Source organism: Mesoplodon mirus, assembly GCF_964341445.2.
Source record: "Mesoplodon mirus genome assembly, chromosome: 18".
Lineage (NCBI taxonomy): Eukaryota > Metazoa > Chordata > Mammalia > Artiodactyla > Ziphiidae > Mesoplodon > Mesoplodon mirus.
Genome location: NC_138994.1, coordinates 43,520,123 through 43,538,280, shown reverse-complemented (window position 1 = coordinate 43,538,280; position 18,158 = coordinate 43,520,123). Strand labels below are relative to the sequence as shown.

General features: G+C 42.3%; 1 protein-coding gene across 2 annotated transcripts in view; it reads left to right on the top strand.

Moving 5' to 3' along the window:
- DNAH9 (dynein axonemal heavy chain 9) overlaps nucleotides 1-18,158 on the top strand; it is a gene marked incomplete at its 5' end in the record, with an annotated part of 308,568 nt that overhangs the window by 181,632 nt on the left and 108,778 nt on the right. For both annotated transcript variants that reach the window (XM_082605525.1, XM_082605524.1), the window contains 4 exons: nucleotides 1,037-1,198; nucleotides 5,547-5,743; nucleotides 11,701-11,863; nucleotides 13,648-13,771. In XM_082605525.1, the coding sequence (XP_082461651.1) occupies nucleotides 1,037-1,198; nucleotides 5,547-5,743; nucleotides 11,701-11,863; nucleotides 13,648-13,771 (646 nt within the window). The remainder of the gene's footprint in view (nucleotides 1-1,036; nucleotides 1,199-5,546; nucleotides 5,744-11,700; nucleotides 11,864-13,647; nucleotides 13,772-18,158) is intronic.

The following is an 18,158-nucleotide window of genomic DNA, read 5'->3' as shown; positions in this document are numbered from 1 at the left end:
TTAATAGAGATTTATATATAAAGGGTTATGTGGGGCACATCAGAGGGATGTTGCTGGACAGGAGAGGAGATGCCCTGGAATACTTCAGCAGAGAGCAGTGGAGCTAGATCTTGAAAGACGAGCCGAGGAAGTACAGCAGAAGGCATGGAGGCACAAAAGTATTCAGGGTTAGAAAATAATTTGCAGTTGGTGAAACTGAAATCTAGATTTTATGGGAAGTGATGGTAAGTGTGATGAGGAAGCAGATTGGTAGTCTTATTATGTCTAGATCTTTATGCCACGCAGATGAATCTGAGCATTATTCTGTCCGTAATGAGGAACAATTAAAGGACCCCTTTTCTTGTAAGACAAGAAAGAAAGCAATGAGGGCAAACGGCATCGATGAGCTTGAAGTTATAGGATCTGAAGTCATCGAGAGGCTCTAATCTCAGTGGTCTCCATTTTTCCTTGAAAAAGAGGGATAGGACACTGGCTAATAGTAACAGAGAGGTGACAGAAATTTGAAAAGAAGAGTAAATATTTGGAACGATCCCTGAGGTATATAAGAAGGAGAACTTACTAGAGATGAATAAATGGATTACTGGCCTGCGAAGGTTAGCTATATTCATTCCAGCCCTATGTCATCGTTCTGATTTTACATAAGCAATCATCACCCAGATTAGTTTTCAAAGTGGTACTTGTAGAATAGAAATACAGCAGAGAAGCAGCCTTGCCTCTCACTGTGGTGATTTGGAAAGTAGTGGTTGAAATTCCAGGCTCTCAGGTCAGAGAGACCTGGTTTCAAAACTGTGGTTTTGAACTAAGGCCACTTACCTTATGACATCGGGCATGCCTCCTGTCTTTCTGAATCCCAACCTTCACATTATACAAAATGACTTGTAAAAATTACTTTGTAGCATCATGGATGGTTAAATGAGCTTTTTCTGGCAAAACATCTAGTTCAGTACCTGTCATATACTGGCTTCTATCAGTTGTAACTGTTGTAGTTTTAAATTGCTATTCATGTTATTTTTGTTGCTGTTTATTCTCCTTAAAGGGCATTCTCTTCTCCTCTGTGGAATGTGTAAAATCCACACAGGACCTAGTAAAGCTCTATCTGCACGAGTCAAATCGGGTTTATCGGGATAAGATGGTGGAAGAGAAGGATCTTGATCTTTTTGATAAGATCCAAGCAGAAGTGATCAAGAAAATTTTTGATGTGAGTATTGCCCTGTGAATTTATATTTACATTTGAAAAATAATCATAATTATGCAAGTGATCACCCAAATGATAAAAATCTAGCCCATAAATTGAAGAAGATCAAGATTAGATAAGGAAATAAAATCTGTCATTATTTTGCCTAAGTGAAAAATGCTGGAGCAAGAAGAGACACAAATTAATCATAGAATCTCGGTGTTGTGAGGTCTGTGCAGACCACCTGATCCAATCCTCGTCCTATATTAATGCCTCTCAGTACCACTGCTCAGATTGGTCATCCCAGGTAATGCACCAGCATCCTTGGAAATACACTATCCTGTCTTTCCAAAGGCAGCCACTTTGGAATGGCTGATGGCTGGAAATTTAGAACGATTTTGAAATTTGGAACCTTTGGAACAACTTTAAAGACTGGAGATTTATTTAAATAATTATCTGAAATTCATTTCCCTGTCTACTAATCCTTCAAATATTTTAAGACCATTTATCTTGTCCTTCCTGGGTCTTCGCTTTTCCAGGCCAAAGAGCCTCTGTTCTGTTAGCCATTTCTGACAAGACTTATTTCCAAACCCAAAGCAATTTGACATCATCCTTATTACTCTTCCATCAGTTCTCCCCTCTGAAATCATGGTGTCTGACTTTCATCACACAACCCAAGTGGGGTCTGACCAAAATCAAGACCATCATTCCCCTCTTCTTACATACTATAATTTTTGTTAACTGTGTTTGCCAAAATGTGTCTTGCTAAACAGTTGTACCACAATATACTCCTTGGAAAGAAGGTATCCATGATGAAATAAGTTGAGAAAGTACTTCATATTTTTTCTATCCCCATAACATTTTATTGTTTTTAATTTTTTTAATTGAAGTATAGTTGATTTACAATGTTGTGTTAATTTTTGCAGTACAGCAAAGTGATTCAGTTTTTTATATTCTTTTCTACTATGGTTTATCACAGGATATTGAACATAGTTCTCTGTGCTATACTGTAGGACCTTACTATTTATCCATCCTATATATAATAGTTTGCATCTGCTAATCCCAAACTCCCAATCCATCCCTCCCCCTTGGCAACCACAAGTCTGTTCCCTATGTCTGTGAGTCTGTTTCTGTTTCGTTAAGTAAGTTCATTTGTGTAATATTTTAGATTCCACATATAAGTGATACCATATGGTATTTGTCTTTCTCTTTCTGACTTACTTCACTTAGTATGATAATCTCTAGTTCCATCCATGTTGGTGCAAGTGACATTACTTCATTCTTTTTCATGGCTGAGTAGTATTCCATTGTGCAATATATATGAGAAAGTACTTCATATTATAACCCTCTCTTGGAAATACACAGTACCTTCAGCACATTAAAGCCCTGAAAATCTTGAATAAGCCTGATTCATACATCATTTCCCAAACATATTGGGCCCTAAAACTCTTTTCCCTACATAAGACCTACCAATAATTTGAAGAATGAATGATTGATAGAATATGCCCAGGGAAGCACAGGTATACGTTAACACAGCCTAAGATCTTATGACATTTCTTAGTGTCAAAATTACCCCACAACTAACAGTGAGCTTTCTGTTGAACAGAGCACCAGATTTTCCACACATACTGCTTATCTATCCTCTCTTGAACTTAGAATAATCAGATCTTGTATTTAAATATACCACGCTTTCCCTATGCTCACCTTGTTAGGTTTAGCTCCATAATTTTTCCTGATAAGATTCTGGGTCCACCTCTGAAGATATATACAGTTTCTTCCAACCTATATGACAGCCTTTTGAATGTTTGGACAGCATTTTAAGTAACTTATCTCAGTCTGCTCTTTACTAGTCCAAACACCCTAAATTCCTCCGCTCGTGCCATCCTTTTTAAATGGCCTGACGTTCAGCACTCTCACGTCAGAGCTGCCTCTCCGTGAGCATCGTAGAATTTGCCAGTTTGTGTGTTCATTTTTGGCTCTGCGCATGAGCCCTGACTGTCTTCTTAAGTTGGTCTGAGCTAGCACTTTAGAATAACAACATGCAGTCTTTGAAACAGAAGTTCCTACGTGGGTCTGTCTACTAAGAACACATCCTTTTGATCATAGACCTAGATATAATTAATACTGCCATCATCCTTCCCCAACAACATTTAAAATGCCAACCTGAAGCACTCTGGCTACACCAAATCTTTGCATTGGTATTAAAGAAAAGTTGCTGATACTCAGCCATAAAAAAGAATGAAATAATGCCACTTGAAGCAACAGGATGGAGCTAGAGATTATCATATTAAGTGAAGTCAGTCAGAAAGAGAAAAAAAAATACCATATGATATCACTTATATGTGGAATCTAAAATATGACACAAATGAACCTATCTGTGAAACAGAAACAGAATCACGGACATAGAGAACAGACTTGCATTTGTCAAGGAGGAGAGGGTTGGGGGAGGGATGGAGTGGGTGTTTGGGATTAGCAGATGCAAACTGTTATATATAGAATGGATAAACAACAAGGTCCTACTGTACAGCACAGAGAACTATATTCACTATTCTATGATAAATCATAATGGAAAAGAATATTTAAAAAAAAGAATGTGTGTGTGTGTGTGTGTGTGTATATATATATATATATAACTGAATCACTTTGCCGTACAGCAGTAATTAACACAACACTGTAAATCAACTATACTTCAGTAAAAAAGAGAAAAGTTGCCAAATTTCCAACACGGAATTGATACAGTCCTGTTTCCACCGTTAAAAGCTTAAAGTTCTCTTATTTGTGGCCATTATATGATACAACATCACTATTAAGAAATCTTTGATTCACTGGGTGAGTTGGTTTTCTCTCTTCCTTCTACACATCTGGCTGTGATCATAAAATCAGAGCCTTGTTTTGTTCATCAGAGAGTCTTTGTAGACCAGGCTTTTCAGAACTGCACTTTCGTTGTTCTTCTGCCAGATCATTAGTGTAAATTGACTGCCATCAGGACTGCTTCCCAGTATATTAGCCCATTTTCAAACTAGGTAGATGTATTCCCATATCCCTTTCCCACATGTTTTCCTCAACCAGCAAGAATGGCTCTCCTGCATCACATTAAATCTTATCCAAATGTCTGGACATTTGTTGTTACTATCTAGCAAAGCCAGCATAGCTTAAAGGTTTTCTATGGCCCTGAAGCCACCTTCAAAATATAATAACTCTTTGATATTTAACTCTTTCTACTTCTTATAACCAAGCAGCAATCCTGGCTTCTTGTAGATGTTACTGTCATCTTCACTTTCGCTCCCTCCATCAGGTTTGATGCATCTTGTCCCCTGGGCTCACAAGGCTAACCCTACGGTGATGTATGCCCTGGGTAATGCCTCTGCTGTTGAATAGCATGCTGATTTCTCCCTTCCCAGGTGGATCCTCCATTCTGAACCTTAGAAAAGAACAGCAGGTGGGGACAATCGTTCATGCTGGCATAAATTCCTACTTACTCATTAGCAAACCTATTCTTTCTTGGACTTACTTCCTCTACAATCTCCACCTCTTGAAGTCTCAAACATTTGCGTTTGATAAGTAAATAGTTCCTTTCTGAATTAAAAAAAAATTAGCTGCCTCTTCGAAACTTAAAGGATAGACTGGTAGTGAAGAGACGTAGACCCCTACCTTTTAAGTCAGTTGAGTTTTACTGGGTATTTATTAAACATGTTAAGGTTTGTCCTGTGGGCAAGAACTGACACACAATAAGCCCAAATCTTTAAAACTGTTTTATAAATGGGGGTTCTACTGTCAATGTTTTAATATTATCATTGTTACCATAAACGAATCAGTCACCTAAGGACAGCTTATGGCACATTTTTCAGAAACCAAGCCCTCTGGGTTGAGCCTATAACGTTGGGGAGGGCAACCTATAGTGTGCAGTCTCACAGGATATAGAAAAGGATGTTCTATGACACTGCTATGGGTTGGGAAGCAAGACCTGTCTGAATGGATGTGGGAGAGGTGAGGCCATTGGGCCAAGGACTGGTGGAACCCAATCCTGGTGAAAGAGCCCCTGCGGAGGGAAATGCACCCGTGTGTCCCCTCCACTGCTCTGCTCGGACGGGGCTCTTACTGTACGTGAGGGAAGGGCACCTCCCACCTTCCATGTCCCATCCTCAGCCCACAAGGAATAACCAACATCATCTGTGACTTCTCAGACATCGTAAATGAATGTTAAACATCCATGTTTTAAGGGCTTCTCAAGAAGAAAGGAAGTGTTGGAAGCAGCACTGATAATTTTTAGAGCACGCTCAGAGAGAAAATGCAAATGAGGTGTCTCCACTCCGTGTGGAGCCAGAACTGAGAGTCACTAAGGAGGGTCCCTGTCCCTGTGTCTCATCCCCAGGATCTCCAAGAGACAGTGGAACAGACCCAAAGCCTGAACATGTATTGCCATTTTGCAAATGGTATCGGGGAGCCCAAGTACATGCCTGTACAATCGTGGGAACTTTTGACCCAGACTCTGGTGGAGGCCCTGGAGAACCACAACAAAGTCAACACAGTGATGGACCTGGTTCTCTTCGAGGATGCGATGCGCCATATGTAAGTGTGCTTCTCATCGTGCCTTTCCTCAGCTGTCTCCTCTTCCCAGTGTCAGGGGTCTCATTTGAGCATTTGATGACACTTTGATGAAACCGGGAAAGCAGCTACTGCTTCTGCCATGAAGGTCAAGATGGTGGCTGGTAGAGCAGCAGCTGTGGCTTCTGCCACTGGCTGTAGCCAGGGCAGCATCGTGATGAACTCGGGAGGAACTGGATTTATTTCCTTGTCTGCCATTTACAGTCCTGGGCCTGGTCATGGTGACACCAAGGGAAAATGGGAGATCATAAAATAAGACACAGAGGAGCTCAGGACCTGCATTCCCAACTCATACTAGTCCAGTGAGATTGAAGGTTTTAAGTGCACATATTTCAAAAATTAACTATCTTTTTAAGTCTTGCTGCTATCAAGTGAACCAGGGAGAGTAGTCACCAAGCCTCCCAGATAGTTTATACTCACACTGATGCTAATCCTATACTGCTCTTTATATTCCCCAATCTGAGGTGCATTTACCACCCCTCCTGCCTTCTAAAATCTCTCCACCCTGCCCCCTGCTACCCAGAGTCTCCAACAGCAAAATCCACTTTATCTTCAACTTCTCTGAACTTCCACACTGATGAATTCTAACTGAACCCTGCATTGAGGAAAGCAGTTTTTTTCTTCCCCATTCTATGCACCCCACGGCCTAGGGAGAGGTACGGACCCTCCTTCTCCCCCACCCCACACCAGTGGCATATTTAAACCATTTCTCCTTTTATCTTTTATGAACCCCAGTTCTTTTGAAGCACAAGTACCTGGATATCCCTACTCATCACCCCTCCTTGTCACTGTCATCTGCTGACATCCCGTTGCTCCCCCTCATTTACCACCTACCTCAGTGCTTGGCCCACTTTCTCTCCTCAGCCACTCCTTTCTGCATTCCTGGCATCTGTGTGTCACCTGGTCTTTCTGTTCCTTGGCCTCCTTAGCTCCAGCGACGTTCCTTCCTTCCCACCTCAGCCACTCACTCACGTGTTCCTGCCCTAGAAGTTCTGTCATCAATAATGAACCCACATCCAAAATCTCGAATTCAAACATCCCACTCATTTATCTCTCCTACCCCTCCACTAACCTGCTCTAGTTTTTATTCCAGCTATACTTATTTCCCAGTTTTACTGAGATACAGTTGACATATAATATTGTATAAGTTTAAGGTGTAAAACATAATGATTTAAGTATATATTGCAAAATGTGACCACCATAAGGTTAGCTAACAACCATCACCTCACGTAGTTATTTTCCTTGTTATGAGAGTCTTTCAGATCAACTCTCAACTATACAATAGAGTATTGTTAATTACAGTCATCGTGTTGTACATTACATCTCCAGAACTTACTCATCTTATAACTGGAAGTTCGTGCTTTTTGACCCCTTCACCTAATTCCTCCACCCACCTCTGGCAACCACAAATCTGACCTGTTCCTGTGTGTTTGGTTTTATTAGATTCCACATGTAAGGCAGATAATACAGTATTTACCGTCCTCTGTCTTATTTCACTTAGCATAATGCCCTCAAGGTCCATCCATTTTGTCGCAAATAAATATATTCCAGCTATTCTCAAACGTCATCAAGACTTCATTTCATGGAACCACCTACTTTCTCAAACTCCTTTATCCTTCTGTCCACCATGTCTTTACTTTCCTCGACCACCATAGACTCCGTCACCCAGTACAAGCTCCCCTAACTTTCCTGTCATTGCATCCATGTGACAAAGCTCTACTCTAGCTAAACCTCACTATCTTCTTTTTCCACACCTACCCCTAAACATGTGGAGATTATTGAAGAAAAACCATCATCCTGTTGACTTGATTTTTTTGCGATTTTCAGCCACAGATTTCAAGTGGGCCCTCAACTTTGCTAGAAACTCTCCTCTATGACCCTGGGCAGATTGCTGTCTTCCCCTTTGTGTGATGACTGCATCACACGTTTCTCTCCTCTTCTCAGCCCTCTAACATCTCTCCCCTCTCTTTATTCCCAATTAATGAGCACAATTTTGCTGAGATAATGAAAGCAGCCAGAAGACAATTCTCTCATCTCCCTGCCATCAAATCGAACAGCCTCTCTGTATCCCACCTGCATCCCACCCACAAGTCCTGCCTTCTGTACTATTTCAGCTAAGGAACCATCCCTGTGCCTACCTGAGGCCAAACCCTCCACGTGTGCCCTTGTTCCCATCTCCTGTCACCTTCTCAGTGACTTTACTCCCTCCTGCCATGATCCTTCCCTCCCTCTTCTCTCTCTTCTTTTTTTGGGGGGCTGTGCCTCACCACTTGTGGGAAGTTAGTTCCCTGACTAGGGATTGAACCCACACCCTCAGCAGTGAAAGCACCAAGTCCTAACCACTGGACTGCCAGGGAATTCCCTCTCTCCTCTTTTCTCTTTCCTTCTCTTCCCTCTTCCCCATCATCAATTCATTCATTTCTGGATCATACATATCAGCATACAAACATGCCATGTTATCATTTATCAAAAAAAGAATAAACTATTCCTTGACTCTTATATCTCTTTCACCCCCTACCCCTGTTTCTCGGCTTCTATTCAAAGAAAAACTCATCAGAAGGGTTGCCTTTACTTTTCATACTTTCTTGCTTCTCATCTGTTCCTTGGTCCATTTCTTACCACTTGAACAAAGAAGCTCTTATCAAAGTCACCACAGACCAACCTCTGGCTAAAGTCGGTTGTCACTGCTGCGTCCTTACCTTATATTATTTGACTCCCCTGCTACAATTGTCATGATTAATCACTCTATTAATTTGTTTACAGCCATCCATCCATCCATCCAACACCTGTTTATTGATTAGATGGTCTTAGTATGAGTGCAGGGATCTTTGTCTTATTCACTGCTAAATCCACCCCCAATACCTAGGACAGTGTCTGGAACATAGCAGGTACTCAGTAAAATTTCTTAGCACATCATATAGGATAAATGATACAGAGGAAAACAGAAAGGTAAAAGGGATAGAGAGTCCTGGGAGGTAAGTTCAGTTGTAAATAGGGTGGTGAGGGAGGCTTCACCGACGAGGCAGCATTGGATCTGACATGTGAGACCCACACTGAACACAGCTCACCACGGGCTGGTGCACAGTGTTCTGCCTGCATCAATTCTCTTGGGCTTCACAAACACCTTGAAGAAAGTCAGGTCTACTATTATCCCTATATTATAAATAAGGGAACTGATACCCGGAGAGATGAGGGAAGTGGCCCAGCATCACACACACCCCAGGAAGAGGTAAGCCAAAGCCTACACTCATGCAGCGTGTCTGCTCAGGACCATCACACGACAATGCTTCATACATTCCCCTAATCCAGTGTAAGCTCCTTGAACACACAGACTCTCTTGCTCACTGCTGAATCCCCAGTACCTTGGACAGCGTCTGGTGCATGGTAGATGGTCAGTAATAAGGGTTTTAGGGTGTTTGTTCACTAATCTGGTGAAACTTCAGGGAGTATTTTCCCTCCTCTCTAAGAGCTACCAGAGCCTGTGTCATAGTCTTGGAATTGAAGAAAATCTTTGTCTTTTCAGGGTAAATGTAATTTGGGAGAATAGCAAGTGATTCAGCCAATGTGGTTTCCAGCATGGGTGATCAAACTGCCTAATATTGTTCTTAAGGACAAAATAAGACTATGAAAACTGGTTTTTCTCCTGAGGCTCCTAACCAGCCTCTGAAGATAGTTTCCAAAGAGAAACCTGAGCTGCATTAGCAATGACAAAATAACTGGAATAATGAACTGCCTTGAGGGGGACAATTTGGAAGAATAAAATGTATCTGGATGTATAATTTCCTGTACGTTTGTTTTAAAATATCAACGTCCCATGACTCCCTTCTTGCACTGCCCTTCCCTCCCCTCCCGGGGGCTCCTTCATCCTCTTTGTTGCCTCTACCCTCAGAGAAAGCAGAAGCATTCCCCTCCTACACCGGAAAACGGAATGCTGAACAGCCCACTGAGAAACACAGGTGACTGAGCTGTCGGCATCACTCCACAGAGTGCCCCGACGAGGCTGTACGCGCTCTCCCAGGAGCCCCAAGGGCCAAACCCAAGTTCAAGTCCTCATTCTGCCACCAATTGGCGGTGGTGCTTTGCGAAGGACACAACTTCCCCAAGCCTCAGTTTCCTCCTCCGGAAAGTGAGGATGATGAGGATGCTGCATGACAAGTGCTTCGCACTTACTAAGCAGTCCATGGTGTTAAGCTTTATCTTTCCGCTGTTGTTTTCTTTCCCTAAAAGCACCATTTGCTCTCCTACTGACTTCCTTCACCATTTCAGCACATTCTAGTTCTACTTTTTCTGAAAGCTTCACACTAGATCTTTCTCCCTGCTTTTTGCATTATCTCCGTCTACCTTTTTCTTTGCTTTTTTCATTCCGACCTGTGCTTTTCCGACTCCTCTTTTTTCTCTTAGAATCGCTTCACGTTTATTAACAAAAAAGGAACTTCAGATGTACTTCTCTTGTGCCCCTTCTTTTGTGCATCTTATTGGTTCTCGTGCGTGTGCGTGTGTGTGTGTGTGTGTGTGTGTGTGTGTTTAGTCTTCAATAAGCCAGCTTCCTCCAGCTGTGCTGTGGTACATTTTCAGCTTTTGTTTTTAATCTCCCAGAAACTCAGTAATGGCCTTAACTCAGACTGCCTTGGTTTTCTGGCCCAGGAATCCTTTAGAATATTGATCTTCTTTTTAGATTCTGTAATTTAAATGCAGAGTCCTTTGCCCTCGTCAGAGGTTGTTAATGAATCCCCAGCTGGAATCCAATGCTGACAGTTGCAGACTTAACCATTCCTTCTTTGGAAACTTCAGCACTAATGATGCATTTCCATTTAGATATTGAATAGCATGGACCATGCTAAGCTGAGTTCAGGCCTTCCAGGATAGAGCTGGGTGTTGGGCGGCCCGCAGAACCTACCTGGACTTCCCCTCCCCCATGCCTCCTCTCTCCTCAGTAATTCATTCCTTCCCCCTCTTTTTGTGAAGCTGAAGAGAGGGCCTGGATATCTTAACACCATATTTTCTCCTTTTATCATTGTAGCCAGGCACCATCTCATGTAGACACAAAGCAGATGATTCCTTGCACCTACCTCACCTCAAATGTGATGCTGAATATCAGGTCTGGGGTGTTCTGCTTACATTTAACAGAAATTTCTTCAATGCCTTGAATGTGCTAGTACTACAGAGAAAACAAGATGAGTATACACACTCTTCAGATGTCTAGAAACCATTGTTTAATAAGGGAGCAAGAGAAGTGTACACCTGTCTGATACAAGACAGAGTATCACAACTAAATAATAATAAACGAAAAAGTAAAATCACAGAAAGAGCTAAAAGTAGTCAGTAAATACCTTCTGAGTATTTAGGGGAATAAAATGTCACTACATAAATGTAGTGACATACAAGCCCTCCACAGCGACTTCATCACTGGTTATGTTATCCCCAAATACACTGGCTTAACTTTCACATTCGACTAGCACAGTCTAACATATTCTCACCCTCCAGTATAATAGAGTCAATTTTTGATCACTTCTACCTAAGAAGAAATTGATGCCACCATTCTGGGGGCCAGTTTTTCAGTATTTATCAAAAGTCGTGAAAAGTGTCTTACTAGGAACTTATCCTGTGGTCATAATTAGGCCTATAAACCCAGGTCCCTCCTGTCACCATCACACATGCCCTCCAATCCTGCCTGGCTGCCTTGGGCTCTTCCTCCACCACCAATGCTTCACCAGAGGCTTTGGCTTAAAGCAGAGCAGGGCGACCTCAGTCCACTCAGGCAAGAGGTGAGGCGAGGTTTGGGGACAATTTAACTCCCTCTTCCCAAGCTCAGCCCAGGATGTGCCTGCAAGGAGGGCTCCAGTCCTCACCTGGACCATTACGCCTGCTCCTCACGGAGGGAAGTCTGATCAAAGCCCTGTGCCTCTGCTTCCCTCTCTCAGCTGCCACATCAATCGCATCTTGGAGTGCCCGCGGGGAAACGCTCTGCTGGTCGGCGTAGCGGGGAGCGGCAAGCAGAGTCTGACGAGGCTCGCGGCTTTCATCAGCTCCATGGACGTATTCCAGATCACGCTGCGGAGAGGCTACCAGATTCCTGACTTCAAGGTAGGGGGCCGGGCAGCTGCGGGGGGGAGGCTCTGTCTCTCCCCAACTGCCCACGACTCCCTGTCACCTTGCATTAGCTCTTCAGCTCCCTCGCCCAGAATCTCCCCTTAATCATCTGTCCACCTTCTTGTTAGACTCTGGGCTGGTGACTGGAGGTGCTTAGACCCTGAGAACACCGACCTTCCCAAGGTCTGCATCTGGGAGACCTCAGCTACTTTAGGTGCATCTGTAGAGCCTCAGTTCTCACCCAAATCGGAAGCACATCTACATCAAATTCAGCACACAGCTCTCCAGCAGCCCTAGCAGACAGAAGGAATACTGACAGTTTGCCCAAGTTTTATAAGAATTGCATATATTAAAGGTTGGGTTCAGTAACCACCAGCTGCTGGGACCTTCAGTGACATGGCCTGGTTGGAGATGTAAGGCACTTAGGAGCCACAGTGCATGCCCTGAAAGTGGAGAAAGGCATTAAATACGACCCTCAGAGGTCACTTTGTCCAGCCCCCTGTTTTGATCCATGACCAACAATAGAGGCCCAGTAGGGAGTCATGAGGTCATTTCCATCAAGATGCTGCTCTTGCTGTCCCTGGGAGAATTCCAGCCTGCACGGAGCCAGACCCGCCCACCTGACTTCATAATCTCTCAGCTGGTGATGCTCACTGCTGCTCTGAAACCACAGCTCAGCCTCTTGCGATTGGCCGAATCTAAGGTCATACTCCGGGTTCACATCAGGTCAATCTTTAGTGCTTCCAAAACAGAAAAGACAAGATAGTGCTCATGAGAATCATGCATTTACAGAATGATCTAAGACACTGGTACTCAACCTTGGCCATATACTGGAATCCCCTTCAAATAATAGTGATGCCTGCATCCTACCCCCGAGAAATCCTGACTTAACTGTTCTGGGGATTGGCCTGGGCATCAGGATGGTTGAAAGTAACCCCTGGTGATTCTAAGGAGAGCTGGGAAACACTGTCTTAGGTGATTCTGTAAATGTGTTGGTTGAGAACCACTGATCTAAAAGGAAGTTTATTAATGTCAAAGGGGAATTATTTGGACACAAAGGAAGCTCTGCTATAAGGAAATGTATGAGGGTGATAGAGAATGAGCTTTGAGTCGTGTGAGAGAGAGATGACTAAGATTACGGACCAATGGCTGAGCTTCAGAAAAGGGATGCATCAAAGGAACCAAGAGTGACCAAGCTGGAAAAATTCAGGGCCTGGCATCCTAGCCCCAAATTTCATCTACCTATAGTTTTGAATGGATGCAATTTCCTACCAAATGATTGTGTGTATGTATGTATGAGTGTGTGTGTGTATGTTCCCCAATATATTTTTTAACAGCAAAAGTCTTTGCTGGAGCTAGCCATGAGAACATAAGACTCTGCTACTATATGATATATTCATCCCCCAGGCCAGGAGGCCCAAGTACATGACTCTTCTGTCAGGACCAAGAGCAATCACTTGCCTCCTGGGGCAAGTCATTCATTTGTATGATGATATAAGTAGCACAGATGAACAGGGGAACATCTCTGTCCTTTGGAAAGCTGTTACCTGTTTGCACAAAGCAGGAGCTCTAGGAGCTAATTCAGGAGCCACAGTGGTTGTATGAATTAAAGATCATCATTATTTATTCTACTTGCCCACCTCTATTGGGATCGAGGCCTGGGAATGAGGCATATTTTCTTGCCTGTGAGTGCAAGATCGCACTCCTCCCTCCCTCCTGTTGCTGGTCTCTTATCAAGAAAGCCCTCTTCTCAGAGATCTCTGACGTTGCTTCTGCAGGCGGACCTGGCCAGCTTGTGCCTGAAAGCCGGGGTAAAGAATCTCAGCACCGTGTTTCTCATGACAGACGCCCAAGTAGCTGATGAAAGGTTCCTTGTGCTCATTAATGACCTCTTGGCATCTGGTAAGAGACTCTTTGCACTTAAATGTCTCTAACAAATTCCTGCTGGAGTTGGAGTCATTCCAAGGTGGAGATTTTGTTCGAGGTCAGAAGAGCGAGGTCATAGAAATGAGGGAGAAAGCTGACACAGCGGAGAACTGGTTCATCAAGGTCCTTCTAGGATTGCTGCTGGGCCTGCTGTCTTTTATTCTCCTTACATGCAAAACAGACAGTAGTCTTATGGCTTTCTTAGTGGGACTAGGTATGACAATAGGAGGAAAGTAGGTTAGGGCTTGCAGATCTGCTGATTCCAGAGAGAAGGTGCTGTTCCCTCCCCACACCCAAGACAGAGAGAAACTGGAATGTGCTCAGTATTTCAGGGAGGTAAGGCATTAGCAGCAAGATACACACACAGAGTACATGCACACACAAAACTTACCCAAGAGGGCAAGGTTAGGTTGCCAATTTAATTAATCAAGGATTCAGAACTTCATGGAAGCAAAGTAGAAGCAGGAACAGATGGAGGATGGTTTTCTTAGATTACAAAGAACTTGACAAAGGCTGTCTCAACTTCCCTGTGACACTGTCAGTGCAAGATAGGACTTCAGTTCTTGATACTTTGCTGCCCTTATTTTTTTAGGGATTCAGGACTTACGCCAACCATTCTAGAAAAAAAAAGTTTATGTATACACATATATGTATATATAAATACACATAAACATACACAAGATATATATATATATGTATATCTATCCAAGAAGATAAAACAATATAGTATAAAAATTATGCATTTTCAGAAATTTGGGGGGTATGTGTATTTATATTTATATTAATTAAAAGGAGAATATGATTTCCTGACTCTTAACCCAAATTTAGCATCTATAAAACCACCTCTTATCTGGGCTAATAAAATAGTCAGTGCACAGATGTTCTGAACAAAATTTCTGCTTCCAGATTTCCATTTCAGAAAGCCTGTTTCTCTACAGTTCACCTCCTGGCTCTCTGATTAAATACTCTTTAGTTTATGAAGTCAAAGGACCATGATCACAATATACGTCTCCAAAGTGTATTCCATGTCATATATAATATTTCAGGATGGCTCTTTCCACGCAATCTCTAGGAACTTTACTGCTTCAGAATCGTTGACAGCTTCAAATTCTGTGCCCTTGTACCCCAGGCCATTTTACTGTCACTTCCATGACGAGCTGCTGGTCTTTGGTCCAGACCATGCACTAGCAGGCTCTGTGAGCAGCCTTCGACGTCCTCCTGATGAGGACCAGAGTCGCATCAGGTTGGGACTGATGGCTCCCACCATAACACTGATCCCACCCTTTCGTTCCCTTCCCAACCTGCCCTATTTAAGTTAGTTTTATATCCAGGAATTTGCCTACTAACTCTTATACCTCTTCTCCTCCAATCCAACAAATTGTCCTTTTCTTAAACACTGTCTTTTAAACATCCCACCGCCTTCTACAACAGTATTTCACCTACAACACTGCCTCACCTTTTGTTATTTTACCAAATAATGAGAGACGGGTCCAACTGTCCTCCCACCCTGAAGCTGTGCCCTAAAGTCTAATTTGTAAAACAATCAAAAAAGGTAAAATTGTGCTTCCAAAGACTTATAGCTTTGGAGATGCCAGGCATGTTGCCAGCCTCACCCTGTATCTCATTTGGCTCCAATCCAGCCAGGTCACCTTCTCCTATAATAATGTCTGAGACACAAACGATGTTACACTTTTACCAATTGAAATTTTATTCCTCAATTAAGTATTTTTAATTTTTCATTTAGAAAACAACTTGTTTCAAGTTCAAATGAATTTTTGAAGCCCTGCCCAGTGAAAACTTAATGCAATCAGTGTGCTTCAAAGTCATGGAATTTCAAACTCACATTTTTAAGGCTTCTATACAAAAACAGGATTTACACACACATGTTAAAATGGAGCTACAATTAAAAGTAATACTTTTCTAATCTTCATGCCTTTTATCTTAACCATTTTGACAGGGAGAACTGAGCATATCTGAGTTATAATATCCCCTGTCAGATAATTTCTGGCTAGAAATTAACTGACTGCCAGTCCAGGCAGAGCTACAGAGATTCCTCAGAGCCTCCCCATCCACTTAGTTTTTCAATTTTATGGGGTTGTGCAATCACTGCATTCTTGGATAACACAGTAGAGACTAGGAAACTATACATTGGGCTACCTTGTCATTAGCTCATCCCTCTCTAGTCATCTACAAATCCTATTAGGTTGAAGATAAGGTACAGTGAGCGAATTCCACTGATTCAACGCTGCCCTGAAACATCTTCCTCAGTGACCTCATGATCTCGTGCCATAGGCTATGTGCTTTCCTCCCACACTTCTTTAGCTCATTGTTTCATCCCTTGGTTTCCTGGCACCATTTCCAGAATCAAACTGTACTGGTAATTCAGCACATAAATCCCACCTCTGACACCACCCAAACATTTCAGAACCCATCATTGTGCCACTTGCATCTCAGATTGGTTGCAGATGGACAGTAAGAAATCCTCCACTCAAAGTTAAAAAATTAAATCAAGTTTCTTAGCAAAAGCCACATAATTGTATAAGAAGCAAGGTGGCCACCTAAATCAGAGTGAATGAAGCCTGTCTTTCAGTCACTTTCTTCAGCTACCAGAGTCCTTAATGGGGCTCATGAAGCTTCTGGTGAAACTATGCATAAAATGTTGGCCCTTGCTGAGTCTGAAAAGTTCAATTCTTGCTATGTCCTTGTTGCCCTGTATAATAATTCCTGAAGAATGTACACTGGCCATCAAAAGCAGGTATTTAAAAACTCTCACAAAATTTGTTCTCTCTTGGTCCTCCTTCAACCAAACTCAGCATCAGCACGGGCCCATCCTAATCTAAAGGGAGAAAATAGAATCCTTTCCTGGTTTTTTGGTACAGCACACCTGCTTCTAGGTTTCCAGCATTCCAGAAAGCCCATTTTATTGCAGTCCCAGCTAAGAAGACCTAGTCTGCTCCAGGTGTGGTGTCTTTTCCTCTCCTTACTCTGCCATATTTCATACTTCATTTTACTTTGGGATCTTATGTTGGGATGTCCTTTTTGCTTTTCAAAAGGCTTAATTGTTCACTCCAAAATTAATATTTCTCTTCCCTGGCTCAGACTAGATCACTTTGCATCTATTTGTATATTCAAAACCATTTATTAAGCTTCCATGTTCCAGTCAGTAACCTCTATGTGGTCTATTGGAATAGTTGATAACCAATTGAGTCCCCTCTCTTGTAAAGCCATATGCCTCTCCATCTCTGAAATAGACTGTCCTTATTACATTTGGGCCAAATCTCCTCTTGGAATGTAAAACATGAAAAGATCCTCTCATCTTCCAGGTGCTTTAGGATTAGATGCAGGATTGACATGTTAGTGATCTGTACACATCACTTGAGAATGTGGAGTCTGGAAATATTTGTAACAGTCTTGGCATTGGATTGTTCTCCTCCCATGAGCATCTAGAACTGGATTCCCTGATAGGCCAACTATGCTTTACACAAGTTATATTCTGGCCCAGTTTCCCTGAAAGGAAAAAAGACAAAGTGGCAAAAGAGAAGTGGCAAAGATGGCAAAGATGAAAAAAGAGAAGCCATCAAGCATGCATCAGATCTCCTAAGCATACTTTGTGGTCTCAGGGGATCTGTTTACCACATGCGTCCCCAAACCATAAACCATGGAAATTTAAACCAGCACTTGGTTGCTTCCAGCTGCCACACAGAAATGCCCAGAGCGTAATGCAAAAAGTTGCTTGAGTAACAGCTTTTCTTTTCTTCATGTGGTACTAAATTCTCATACAAGTTACTTGAGACTATGTCTCTGTGCATTCTCCTACATTACTAACCTCTCCCTCACCACCTATGTCCAAGAGATAATCAGTTGCCACCAATTTTACCCCCTAACTATTTCTGAATCTGTTCTCCTCTGTCATGACTACCACTGATCTTTTCATCTTTTGCTTCAACAAGTGCAGACACTTCTTTTTTTTTATTTTATTGAAGTATAGTTGATTTACAATGTTGTGTTAATTACTGCTATACAGCAAAGTGATCCAGTTATATATATTCTTTTTTATATATATTCTTTTCCATTATGGTTTATCATAGGATACTGAATATAGTTCTCTGTGCTATAGAGTAAGACCTTCTTGTTTATCCATTCTACATATAAAAGCTTACATTGCAGACACTTCTTAACTCATCTCCCTACCTCTCAGGGAGGCCCACCCCCATCCATTCTCCTCACTGCTTCCAAAAAGGTCTATCAAACTATAATTCCTTCCTCAGTTCCTAAATGAATGCACGATAAGCTGTTTTGTACAGAAAAAACAAAACACAAAAAACCAGCTGCCTTTGACCTGCTTCCTTCCTTCCTTACTAGC